General features: G+C 37.8%; 1 protein-coding gene across 1 annotated transcript; it reads right to left on the bottom strand.

The window, feature by feature from the left end:
- Positions 1–1,702: 1,702 nt before the first annotated feature.
- On the bottom strand, positions 1,703–10,667 carry LOC134539313 (uncharacterized). The gene is made up of 5 exons (XM_063381232.1): positions 10,591–10,667; positions 8,905–9,028; positions 4,362–4,540; positions 3,146–3,217; positions 1,703–2,274 (listed from the first exon to the last, which is right to left on the bottom strand). The coding sequence occupies exons 1-5, from the start codon at positions 10,594–10,596 to the stop codon at positions 2,008–2,010; spliced, it is 648 nt and encodes a 215-aa protein (XP_063237302.1). The 5' UTR covers positions 10,597–10,667; the 3' UTR covers positions 1,703–2,007.
- Positions 10,668–13,827: the final 3,160 nt, after the last annotated feature.

Here is a 13,827-nt window from a genome sequence, read left to right as displayed (position 1 = left end):
TTTTAAGCAGGAAGTTTTCTGCAATATATTTCTATTAACAGTTTTGTTAAAATAACTGTGGGTACTAGTTTGCAAAAATTCAGTTTACAGCTAGCTTTCACAAAATTTTATCTGAATTTAAGTTTCCCAGTTGGCAGTATACATATATTCCATAAAGTTCCAGTTATTTTCACGAACCCAAAATGTGATTTTACAATACAGATTTCAAGTACACGAAAGTCACGAATCATACCCAAATCTCTACCAAAAAAAACACTACAAAATAATTCATACTTAGAGAACAGAATGCAAGACCCACTAAATGTGTTGCCCAGCAAAGGTTAAAAACGGAAGAACGTTCTTCCATCTAACAGTAGTTAAACTAAAAATTACGTGTTCATAAAATTTCACAAATAAAACTTTGGAACAATGTGATTAATACAGTATAACCCTGTTGTTTTTCAAGGGAGCACAAGAAAAAAACATAAGCAGGAAAACGTTATAAGCAGGAAATTTCAATTTGGCACTTAATGTTCGAGCTTTGTACCAATGGACTCACCAAACTATGTAAACAACTTTAATGTTAAAACCAAAGCTAGTATACTTGATACATGCATTATCTGAAACAAGCCAACAATTTTTCAACTTTGTCTTGTTCCCTGGTTAAATTTTGTTTGTCTAAGATACACTGCCACATTTTTTATAAAATTGTCTCACGATTCATGACGACAACATTAAGAGTGAGAACGTCTACTCCTTCGCCACCTGAAAATGTTTAATTTGGGATTCCTACGTATAATTGAAAAAAAAAAATTATTTGTAAGCAATATAAAACACTAAGTTATGCCCTCGCTCCATGGTTGGCAACTTAAATATCGTAGGACTATGTACGTGCATCTGAATATCCACTGGAATGGTAAGGAAGAGAAGAGTTGACTAAGGGTGCCAACTGACACGTAACTGTGAACATTGTGTACCTTCAGAATATTGCATAAAATTGTATTTTAACAAACTTCATGTATTGTATTGCAGTGATTATGTTAAACATACATAAAGGAAACTTTTTATCGTGTTGGAATAATTTGGTTTTAACACTTTTTCCCCATTTATTAATGTTAGAAAGCAAACATAAGCGGGAAATTACACTATTTATGAACGTTATATGCAGGAAATAAATACATTGTCCTTATGGGGAAAATATTGGGACTTTAAAAATATGACATAATTAGGAAAACATATGCAGGAACAATATAACAGGGTTCTACTGTAATCTTGCCAAATAACTAACGAAGAAACGAAATGCCCTTTTTTTTAACCAGAATTTTTATCCACCGAATTATCAGCTTTAGCAGAAAAATATTTCACACTTTCCTGGTATCACTATACATACAAAATGCAGTTTTAGCGAAACCAATTCTTTTCTACCGAGTCAAAAGGACTCATTTCGTAAACCTCTTACTCATATTCTATTAGATAACTTAATATTTTTTGCACGTCCCAACAGCGCCATGCTGAATGCTTAGAAAAATAACCGCCTGGATGAAAGGTGGCAATGTTAAGGGGATAACACCCCTCGATATTTGATTTTTCAATCTTTTAATTCTTATTTTATAACAATTCATCCTTAATTTTTGGCGTGTCAAGGCATAATTCACACTAACACATATATTCACTTCTTGCAATCTCTTAAAAAAAAAAAAAAAAAAGAAAAAAAAAGCAGTAATTTTACAAATTTACTTTAATATAATAACATTTACATTTTGTATACATATTTATATAATTTTACAGTATTTACAAACCATATTTACATATTGTATACATATTTAAATAATTTTACAGTATTTGCAAACATTTTCAATTACTAAGCGCCTTTTAAGGCCTGTTAAAAATCGTATTTTACACTACTTGTAAAACATTTTAAATGACTATGCGCTTTTTAAGAACTTGAAATACCTACTGATTATATAATTGTTAAAAGACACGGAAAACATGGCAAGTGTACAGTATCTGTTACTGCGCCGCCAGCTACTAGAGTGGGTCGCCGCCCGCCTGCGCCGCCGAATAGCGCTTGAAGAGGACCGAGAACCTCTTGCCGTGCTGCCGCGCGGAGCCGAGAGTGACGTGACCCGGCTCCTGCTCCTCCGCCGCGCAGGACGAGGGAGTCCTCTGCAAGGACTCCCGGGGCGTGGTGAGGTCCTCGGCAGGGCTGCCGGCGGCGGACTTTGCCGGAGACGACCGGACACTACCCGCGCCAGAGACCCCGTCTCCTGCTCCGCTGATCGCAGCCACCTCTTCCTGTTGTGACAAAAAGACATGGTCGTCAAGCGTTTCGGAAAACGGACTGATACATAACTATAATGTGCGACGTCGCCGATCGCAGCTACCTCCTCCGGCTGTGACAAAGACATGGCCGTCAGAGTTTTGGAAAATAAACTGATACATAACTTAATGAGCGACGTCGAACGGCATAAATTTGCCGGCTTGCAAACAAAAGGTATCAAAACTCTATTTTGCTTGCTTGAAGGTTTTTACGTATGTACTTATTAGCTTATTTTTAAAAGTCACGTCTCAAAGATCTCCAAGCAGTAAGTCTATTTGATGTAGCAAATTTTACGTTCTCACACTTTCCAGACACATAACGGACACTTAGTTTTAAGAATACAGATTAACTATTAAATTTATTATACACACTATATACATGTCAATTAAAAGTTTCACAACCAATTTAAATAGCTCATTGAATGCCTTCAATCTATACAGATATTTGTACACTTACAATAATTATCATTAAAAGAAATATATTATATTAAGTAAATATACTTCGTTAAATGAATTTGAGGTACTCTAATAATTTACGGATCAAATGAGTAATTTTTTAAACGGTAGTACAATTAGATGCCATATTTTACTTAAGAATTTTGCGAATTTCACAAAAGCTAATATTTATCCTATAAAGAAATGGAAATTCTAACACCTATTACCATCATATTACGAAAACTATCCGTAGTGTGGAAATTTCGCTACCTTCCGAAAAATTCCAAAATTCCTGCTTTTAGTAATTCAAGGAGGAACGAAAATATTTTAATTACTACGATGCAGTTTTGAGGCCCCCATTAACGAATGTAAACTAATATATTACGCAACTGTTATGCTTATTAAGTCTTACCTTAACTTCGGTAGCATGCATCTTCCCGCCTAATTGGTCAACTTGCTGCCAGCGTGCTCGAAGAGCATCGACCTGAAACGAAAGTTTTCAAATTCACATATAATACACAATGCAAGTAACCAAAATTCATACATACGGTTTTACCAGCATATAATCCTGCAGCAAACACTTCACAGTGCAATACCGTTTCAACTAGCAGCTGCGCTAATTCTTCAAATTTAAATTCAAATTTTTAGAGACAATACAACATATCAATCAGGTAAGAATATATAAAATATTTGGAGAAATTACATTGCGTTTTACAATTTATTAGCTAAACTAAAGGGCCGGATATGAGCAGTTGCTAGAAATGTGTACGAACCTGTTCTATATATAAAAATAGGAAGAGTCTTGTAGCTTCAGGACTAAGAGACAAACCTTTATTGTAACGTGACATGGAACAATTGCCACTTTCTAAATGTTTTATTTCAGAGGCATTGCTATGTTAAATAAATATGAAATATAATAAATAAAATCTTATTCCGTCAACCATAATACAGTAAATGCTATATTTTTACAAAATCCTTCTGAAACTTTATTACCAAAAAAGTATTTAGTACTAAAATTTGAGAGAATTTTAATTTGGTACAATATATAAAATTATTCATTTGGAAAATTTCTTCCGAGAGGCATTTCTTACGAAAATTTGAGCATGATCCATGATCACCTACCATATGTTTTATACTGAAAAAAAATATTTCATTCAGTTAAAGCGTTTACTTGTTACTGTGCGCAGTGAACACTGAAAATTTTATTCAGGGAATATTTCACAAATTTAAGGTTTTGGGAGAACACAAAAGCTTAACACCCGGGTAAGGATCGGAACAGTTTTACACACGACTCATCACTAGAGACCTGTAAAATTAGCGAGTTCAAATCCTTAAAGTATAAGACTCCATGATCCTCCATGCACTCGTGCAAATTAGATCCGCTGATTGGTTACCGACTCGTAACACCCGTTGACTGGAAATGACCGTGATTCGCTAATTCTTCTGTTAAAAAGATTTTTTCATTGGCCCAAGAGTCCCTCTTGATAAACTGTGGCCCTATCACTGAAGCAAAATAAATGTCAAAAATTATTTGAACTCTTATCCCATCGCGAAATGAATCCGCGAATATTACAGGTCTCTACTTATCACGTTTTACGGAATGAAAGCACAGTGTGCGGTCACATCACCAGCTGGCTGCCGGAGTCCACAGCCGCGCAGTAGGCGGAGGAGCAGATGGACGCCGGGACAGTCCTGCCCTTTGCCAGGACCTGGGAGGCGACGTCCACGAGAGACGACGGAGCTACCAGCGCCGCGGCCCCCCGCTTCAGCGCCTCGTCACCAACCTCGCGCACTCGGCCCGACAAACCTGTCAAGAAATAATAATAATAATTTATTTCCCTTTTTTCTTTACACCTTAACAATATTCACTTAAATCAACCAAGGAAATTCAGCACCTCACGAAAGCAAGCTTTGTATGCGAGTGCATCTAGTATTGTCACTTCAAATTACATGCGGTATATCGGACGATTGTCAACATTTGCAAATGTATAATAGCTGAGAAATAAAGATATAAAATACAACCTAAGAAACTTTACACCAAGTTATTTAAAGATGAAAGTTAGAAAGAGCAAATTATTAAAATTGCAATATTATGTATAACAAGGAAAGTTAATATATTATATCATTGATACATGAATAAAAGAAGATATAATTAAATAAAAATTAGACTTTTAGTAAAGTACAGGTACTAAGTTATAATATACAAAAATTACTTAAATACTAGAGCCATCTCTTCATCAGTTGAATTATGTAGCCAAATATTAACGTATTTTTTTCATTTGAAAAAATTTTTTGGTTTTTACGCACGTTCCGTCTGGAAAGGGAGACCTAAGATGCACATAAAGTTCTGCCATTACCGATTACACCCGAACAATTCACCTTCGGCCAAATTCGGGATTTGTTTAATTTTTGCGCAGGAAAAATGAATTAAAATATTAAAAGTGGTTGGTTAGGTTAGCTACATTAAAACACTTCAAACACTACGGACGGTTAGGTTAGTATAGCTACATTAAAATAAACAGAATTATAAATATAAATGAGGTTTGCCGAAGGTGAATTGTTCGGGTGTAATCGGGAATGGCAGAACCTTTATGTGCATCTTAGGCTTCCATCTGGAAAAGCTCCTCAGAAAGCAAGTTTACTAGGTACAGCAAGCAAGGAAAGACTATGGTTCAACAAACAACCTTCCAAATACACACGTTCATTAACTACGCAATACCAAAAATACGTCGTATGGGGAAAATTCCAGCTTGTGTCTCCAATTAATTCGGTTCCGAAAACAAAAGATCCCGATTCTACGTGCAGAGAACACGCAAGCTTTAATGTAAGAATAGACCACAGTTTACATAATACCCGACACTAATACATAATAAAATTAACCTCCGTGTAACAAAAGACAAACGGGCATGTCTATAGTAGTAGGTACTGAACACTAGATGAACCTCACAATTTAAACCAAAAGCAATATGGGATCCGAAACGGGGTTGGAAAGTAGGTAGAACAAAAAAAAGGCAGAACCTCAAATTATCATATCTCAATGTTACTTCACTTGACTGCCGAGAAACGTAAGTGTAGGTTGAGGAAAATCAACATTTCTGAAGTTCCGGGAATAATTTTGCGGCACCACTAAATAATAGACCGAAGTAATGGAATGGAAACTTGCAGACACTGCTGTCATGCGAGGGATGGCGAACAAAAGCTCGCAAAGCCAAAGGTAAACACTAGTACTAACTGTTAAGAATTTCAACAATGACGCGTCCAATAATTCGATAGTCAACGTAGCGGCGAGCACGAAAATGTGATCGCGTCAAGAAATATAAATCACGCTCGGTACTTTGAAGATTTCATGGTCAAAATTCCGTAATATTATATTTATAAAGATAAGTACACACTAATGTTAGTTACCGAAGTCAAATGTTACATCTCTGCGAGTAATTTTAATTTTTTTTTTTGACGTGACAACGTCTAATAAATCGATGAACGCCGGCTGCACGCACGAAAAAGTGTCCCGATACACACATTGTTCCGTTACGCCGTGTCATGTTACGCTCATTGTACGCTTGAGCCGCATCTATCTCTCTCCCACTCGATTGGCCCATGCGTCCGAGGAGAAGAAAGACAGCGGCAGCACACAACTTACATCTACACGTGAACTGTTTCGTCGACGGTTTATAAAGTGAAGTGAAAAGTTAATGTGGTTTTCATTACTTCGTAGAGTCCCGTAAAAATGGTTTTATTTTTCCTTAAATTTCGTTTTGAAAAAATCAAATTTCGGTTTTATTTCGCTGTTTTGGTTTTTCATGTTTACTTAAACTTTTGAGAATGGTTTTATGACCTACAAGTTTTGCTTGGCTAAATAATAGTGGCACGGCGTATACTCGTATACTGCACTCTAAAGTCAACATTATTGGCAAATAAAAATTGTAGGCTTGAAACAGCTCGGCACGGCCCGGTGCCGCCTAGCGCGCTGCCTCGGCACGGCCCGGTGCCGCCTAGCGCGCTGCCTCGGCACGGCCCGGTGCCGCCTAGCGCGCTGCCTCGGCACGGCCCGGTGCCGCCTAGCGCGCTGCCTCGGCACGGCCCGGTGCCGCCTAGCGCGCTGCCTCGGCACGGCCCGGTGCCGCCTAGCGCGCTGCCTCGGCACGGCCCGGTGCCGCCTAGCGCGCTGCCTCGGCACGGCCCGGTGCCGCCTAGCGCGCTGCCTCGGCACGGCCCGGTGCCGCCTAGCGCGCTGCCTCGGCACGGCCCGGTGCCGCCTAGCGCGCTGCCTCGGCACGGCCCGGTGCCGCCTAGCGCGCTGCCTCGGCACGGCCCGGTGCCGCCTAGCGCGCTGCCTCGGCACGGCCCGGTGCCGCCTAGCGCGCTGCCTCGGCACGGCCCGGTGCCGCCTAGCGCGCTGCCTCGGCACGGCCCGGTGCCGCCTAGCGCGCTGCCTCGGCACGGCCCGGTGCCGCCTAGCGCGCTGCCTCGGCACGGCCCGGTGCCGCCTAGCGCGCTGCCTCGGCACGGCCCGGTGCCGCCTAGCGCGCTGCCTCGGCACGGCATGTCTCAACTTAGTATTCTTTTAATATTTCTTGCTGCTGTTCTTTGTCCCGTTGACGCCGTATTCACTTGCTCTGCGGTCGTATTGCAATTGCTAAGAAGTGTAGTTACGGCAGTTAAAGGTCACTGATTTTGCTTATCAATCGGCGCAGTGCCATGTGTTCATGTTTACGAGTAGTAGAGGTGTAAAAGTAACGAAAAAAAGTGTACCCGTATGTATTCGTTACTATAACAATTAGTACTCGTTACTATCGTGTCGCTACGTTACTCGTTACTTCTGATACCGCATAACATGCAATGTTATGTTGCAGCAACGAATCGAGTCGTATTGCGTACGCGTACAGTATGACGTCACGTAAATAATAATAAATAGAATATAAACAATTAACAATATTTGATAATTAACAGTTTTTGTTAACCAAGAAACAATTAAATCTCATTAGAGCGGTTTTATTATATTATCTCTTTTAAGATAAAAACAACAAAAAACGTGAAAATACGCGATAATAAATAACAAAAACATACATATTTCTAATTTGTAAAAAATACTTTCTTATAAACAGTAAAAAACTTGGACGACAAATTTCCATATTATACTTAATAAACAAACATCGTTCTTTGTAACGTAAATTCATCGAATATGCGCGCGCATGCGTAAAACATACGAAAAATGCGAGTAACGAAATCCAGCCGTGTGTAACGTTTCGTTACTCGATACTAGATGGCGCACCCGTTACTCAGTCAGTACCGAATACATACGGTTTGCTACACCTACAGCTCTAACGAGTAGGTCGCCAAGCCAGTCAAACGTAGTTGAAAGCATGAGGTTGTTAACTGTTCAACATGAAAGGAAGAATTAAAATTTTATATTTCTCTACAAGATTAATGTGTAAATACAGCGGGTTGAAAATCATGGCAGCTATATTGTGTTGAAAACATCGCCGGTATTTTTTATTAACTTTGTGTTGATGCTCAGGTACATTTTTCTCTTTTTAATTAGTTTATGATTGCAATTACTGCTTTCGTTTCAAATTGCAATGATTACGTGACGGGAATACTGTAAATCATTATTTACTTTCATTACTACAAAGCGGCCATGTTGAAACTTAGAAAAATGGCGATGTGCCGTCAACGTCGTGTTTACTTGTTTTTCGCGATGTCTTGCATGGGTGGTCTAATTCATTATAATCAGTTTTATTTCTCGATGCTGTGCGATTTCGGTGTTTTGTCGCGAATTAAGGTAAATTGCGGTGTTATTTCGCGATATCGCGATTCGCGAAATTTCCGTGTCTCTAGGTTATTACAACAACAATTTTGGCAATAAAGGTTAATTATTCTTGCATTTTAAAAATCTGATATACTAGCGTAAATTCAAGTATTTATTCTTATGTTATTAAAATAAAAATTTAATTGTATTCATAAAAGTATGCAATCATTTCATCAATGTATGACGTTGTCACGTTTAACTTTAGTCCGTAAACCGACCACAGTTTTACACATAGGCGGGTTTCTAATGCTTCATAGATGGTATAACCGACAAAACTGAACAGTCATCTTGAGTTCGAAAGAGAACCTCTCCAACATTAGCCGGATTCACGCATGCTGGTAAAGCACGCAGCACGTACTGACCTTGGAGCCAAGACAGCGCAAGCAGACCACGGCTCTTCACGGCCCGCCCTGCAGGGTGATTCTCCACGGCGCGGACCACCTCAGCCAAGTGAGCCAGCAGCTGCAAGTACACTTCTCCGGCGACCTGGAAGCAGTTTCAAAGAACATTAACCAAAAGTAAATTAACTAAAACGTTTGTAGACAAATATGTTCACGCGGAACCCATAAGAGAAGCCCAAGACGTCGAAGTTCGGTCCCTGCCCGAATACGCCCGAATATCCACCTTCGTCCAACCTCGGGATTTGTTTTATTTTTGCGCAGGAAAAATGAATTCAAATATTAAAAGTGGTCGGTTAGGTTAGCTACATTAGAACACTAAACACCATGGACGGTTAGTTAGGTTAGTTTAGCTACATTAAAATAGAAAAAATATACATATAAACCCTAGGTTGGCCGAAGGTGAATATTCGGGCGTGTTCGGGCAGGGACAGAGCTTGATGTACATCTTAGGCGTCCCAACACATACGCTCAGAGTCAGAATGCGAGGAAAAGTAATTGAGAGAAAATAAATCTCGGGCGCACCAGCCAATAGCTTAGAGAAACATGAACGAAAATAACTTACTATTAACTGAAAATCTGGATGTTAAATATCCCATTCGACATATATACTAGACATTTATCTACAATATTCCACAGAAATAAGATACTTGTGAGGGTCTAGATTTGCGAAGTACCAAGACAAATCTCAATTCTAAAACGTGTGGACAAAGGAAGGTACAAAATTTGCATAAGTGAAGTCAGTAACAATACTAGGAAGCATCTAATCGATTAAACACTTACCCAACTTTTCACCGGATTACCTTGCCGCTACCACTACCACAACCAAACATTTCATCCACTATAGGTACCGTAAAACGAAACTATGAAAACCCACTCGAAAACAATATTGAACAGAGCCAGAGGACGCTAATTTACATGTTTCATCCCAACACTAGGTACTCGTTTTAGGGTGCCACCCTTAAATCTTTTTTTGCACAAGCCATACTAACCATTACCAAAAGAAAAATATTCTCTTGTATTTATACCAACATAACGTCTGCACTAAATCAACTATTTCCATTTGTCAAAGTTAAGGACATTAAAACATTCCCATTCATCCCACCAAACAACGCTTGGATAGGACGGCATCGTGTTCTGAACTTGAAAGCTAATTCCGTTCACGTGACTGTTGTAAACATTAATAATTAAGTCAGGTAATTTAACATTATTCTTACAAATACTAATTTTATTCTTAAAGAATTTCATTTCCATTACTAAAAAATAATGTTTAAATATCAAAAACCGTTGAACCTAGGGCCTTCTCTATTAAGACTGAACTTTACACCAAGTCTATGACAAAACAAAATTTACACTTTAATTTTCAAATAAAAATACTTCACAAGAATTTCACGATTGAATACTGCATTTTTTTTAAAAACGCACGTTTTATTTACATCACACACCCGCTTCCCTCGTCATAATTTAAGCGGTACTAACAACGGCATTACAAGTACTACGAGGCATTACTAATTATGCAATTTAGTCTCAAATCGATCTAAATGCACAGTTTGTTAACACGATGACAAATTTGTTCTTATGCAAGCTTCTACCAATTGAAATTTTTCGTTTACGTTGTCTAATTCTCAGTCAAGCCCACACAGCACATACCTGCATATCTAGGTTTGCTATAAACGAGCAGCTAGATGCAAGTTCTTCGCTCTTCAGGTTCCCACGTCAGATTAAATGTCCAGCGTTCTTTCACGTGTATATATATAGTCTACGCCCACGACGTCACCACGACCAGCGATGCCAGAGACATCTATACGATCTTTCCTTTTTTTTTTTTTACTGTGAAAAAGTGGATACAAATCAAATAAAAAATATTTATAGGTACTGAAAAACGTACGTTAGACGACAGTATCTTTATTTTGACTTTTATGTTTCCCAATGATAGAGAGATAATTATCAGTGTTTTTTTTTTAACGTCCATATTGTGCACGACGGTGCAACGTGAAGAACGCGACGCGACAGCAAAATATCGCGTTAAATTGAACATGCGGTTCTCACTCGCGCCATGAACAAAAATAGACGATTATATATGAACATTTTCTTGCTATTACAACAACAATCCTTTCTTGCAGGGTGGCTTAAGCGACATGAATGAGTAAAATATGTTTGATTCAAATTAAACATTAAATTGGATAAAACACTGTGTGCGAACACATTTCAGGGATTTCACAAATAAAAATTAGTAAACAAATCCTAATAATAATAATAATAATAATAATACTTGGTATTACCAAAACACCAGTCAAAACATCTTTCGAAAACGAAATGTTCTTTCATCGGGAAACCTGTCGCGCCCGCAATTTATGTCGCGTCTGACGTCACGGCTGTGCCGATCGTGTTTGGGCCCTGTCTCTCTGTCAAATATTGTCTCCAAATTATTTGACAATAGAGTTGGAGGGGTAATATTGAACGGAAAATGGCTTCGAATTTTCTCCATCAAATACATTTTAACAGATAACCTCATGTTTTCAATCATGACACGTTAGCGAAGATTTTTTTCTTTTTTAGCTATCTCTAGCTTTTCAATTTTAATCTCAATTTGAAATTAAATAACGCATCACAGTGCTGTATGGAGTTTTTGGACTTTTTATGATGTTTGTGAATTTAAAAATTATTTAAACATCTATAAATTTAACTCGTTACATGCCTAATAATAAATGATCAGTGATGTTTCTAAAGTTATAGAAACATATTTTCCTTTTTTTACACATAAAATTATTACGCATACGATATTCATAGTATCATAATTTTAATTGTTTCACTTTTATGACCTCTTAAATCACCAATGCGTCCTCCGTCATTTTTAAGATTTAATGATTAAAGATTCGCGATAACATTTACGTTTTCGGTAGGCACGATTTTGATTGACTGATTGCATCCAACATATTTAAACCTGTCCTATATGCAAATTATTTTTTGGACACTAAAAGCATCCAACTGCCAAACAAACATGGCTGCGATAGTGACGTTTACGGTGACGTCATAAACCTACAACTTTATTTCACACACTGTACACTATTGGAAGGTGTTGGAGGCGAAAATTTTACCGTGTGACAGGTCCCTTAGGAAAATATTCGCGTGTATCGCATCACGACCTTGCGCGATACCATGATTCCAGCATCAAACTTTGCGTTCATCGTCCGGAATTTCTTCCAAGTTTGAAACCAAACCTTTATAACCAGAGAAGGGCGGGGAAACTTAGTTAAGGCCTTGTCACACTTTCAAATATTTGTCTCCAAATATATTTGACAATAGAATTGGAGGGAAAGTTGTGGACGGAAAATAGCTTCCAATTTTCTCCATCAAATATATTCGGACAGATAACCTCAAACATGTTTTAAATCATGTCACACTGTCAAAGTTTTATTTTTGGTCTGAGCTATCTCAAACTTTTCCATTTTTTCTTCTCTCGATTTTGAGATTAAATAATGCAATACATTGCTGGATGGAAATTTTGACCTTGTTATTGTGTTTGTGCGTTTTAAAAATTTTGAACATGAGTAAATTTAAATTGCAATGAAATTGGTTACCTAATAAAAAAAATATTTCAAAGTTTTTTTCAAGTTTTAAATAATATAATTTCATTTTTATGCATAAAATATTTACGCACACGACAATCATATAACTATTATTTTTGTTGTACAACTTTTTTTAACTTTTTTTTTTTTAAATTTCACATGTGTTTTTCGCCAATTTAAAGTATTGTTGAGACGCAATTTGTTGTCATTGGCCGATCGCCTCCAACATCCAACTTATTTTAGAACCCCGTCCCGTATTCAAAATATTCTACGGAAACTCAAGTCATCCAACTTGTCCATCAAACATGGCTGAGCTAGGGTCGTTTTCGGTGACGTTCATAACTAGAGCTGCAGCAAACCGTATGTATTCGGTACTGAGTAACGGGTGCGCCATCTAGTACCGAGTAACGAAATGGTACACACTAATGCATTTCGTTACTCGCAATTTTCGTAGTTATGGGTCAACAGTTCACTTTGTAGTTCTACACTTTACCAATTAAATCAAATTAAATTTAGAATGACTTAAACACAAGTCTGGTTCAAAATACGGGAAAGTGAAAAAAAAAAAATGCACCTTACGCAGTTTGGTATGTAATGCATAAGTATGTTTTCTACAAATTACGAATGTTGCGACGCCGCGACGTCATACTGTACGCGTACGCAATACGTCTCGGTTCGTTGCTCTAACGTAACATAGCACATGTTATGAGGTATCAGAAGTAACGAGTAACGTAACGATACGATAGTAACGAGTACTAATTGTTATAGCTTTTTTGACGTGACAACGTCTAATAAATCGATGAACGCCGGCTGCACGCACGAAAAAGTGTCCCATTACGCACATTGTTCCGTTACGCTGTGTCCCGTTACGCTCATTGTACGCTTGCGCCGCATCTATCTCTCTTCCACTCGATTGGAACAACCATCGATTTGACTCTTTCGAGGCACATTAAACTTGAAACACTCACATTCGTTTCCTACTTTTCCTATCATCGTCCAATCCTTAACAGAATAACACAGATTGGAAGAAGTTAAATAGCAAACATGTTTAAAAGTTATAGTTAAAATAATCTTTTCGTTAAAGTAATAAACATATTTAAATTAATGAGTGCAAATAAACGTAAATTTATCAATTAAATTGTAGATTTCATTTCACTCCTTCTTTGTATCCATACAAAATAGTGATAATTCAATAAAAATGATTCAATTTTATTCATAAAAGTATGCAATCATTTCATCAATGTTTTGTTATGACGTTGTCACGTTAAACTATCGTCCGTAAACCGACTTTACAGCCAACCAATTTTTTTTCGTTACT

Source organism: Bacillus rossius, chromosome 15 (assembly GCF_032445375.1).
Source record: "Bacillus rossius redtenbacheri isolate Brsri chromosome 15, Brsri_v3, whole genome shotgun sequence".
NCBI classification, from domain to species: domain Eukaryota; kingdom Metazoa; phylum Arthropoda; class Insecta; order Phasmatodea; family Bacillidae; genus Bacillus; species Bacillus rossius.
This window is presented reverse-complemented; position numbering and strand designations above follow the sequence as displayed.

Bases quoted from the DNA above. Each gene is read 5' to 3' on its own strand.
- LOC134539313 (XM_063381232.1), bottom strand. The intron at 4,541-8,904 runs GTCAGTACGTGC...ATTTCTTGACAG, and splicing joins TGCGCTGTCTTGGCTCCAAG to GTTTGTCGGGCCGAGTGCGC. The intron at 2,275-3,145 runs GTAAGACTTAAT...TTGTCACAACAG, and splicing joins TGCATGCTACCGAAGTTAAG to GAAGAGGTGGCTGCGATCAG.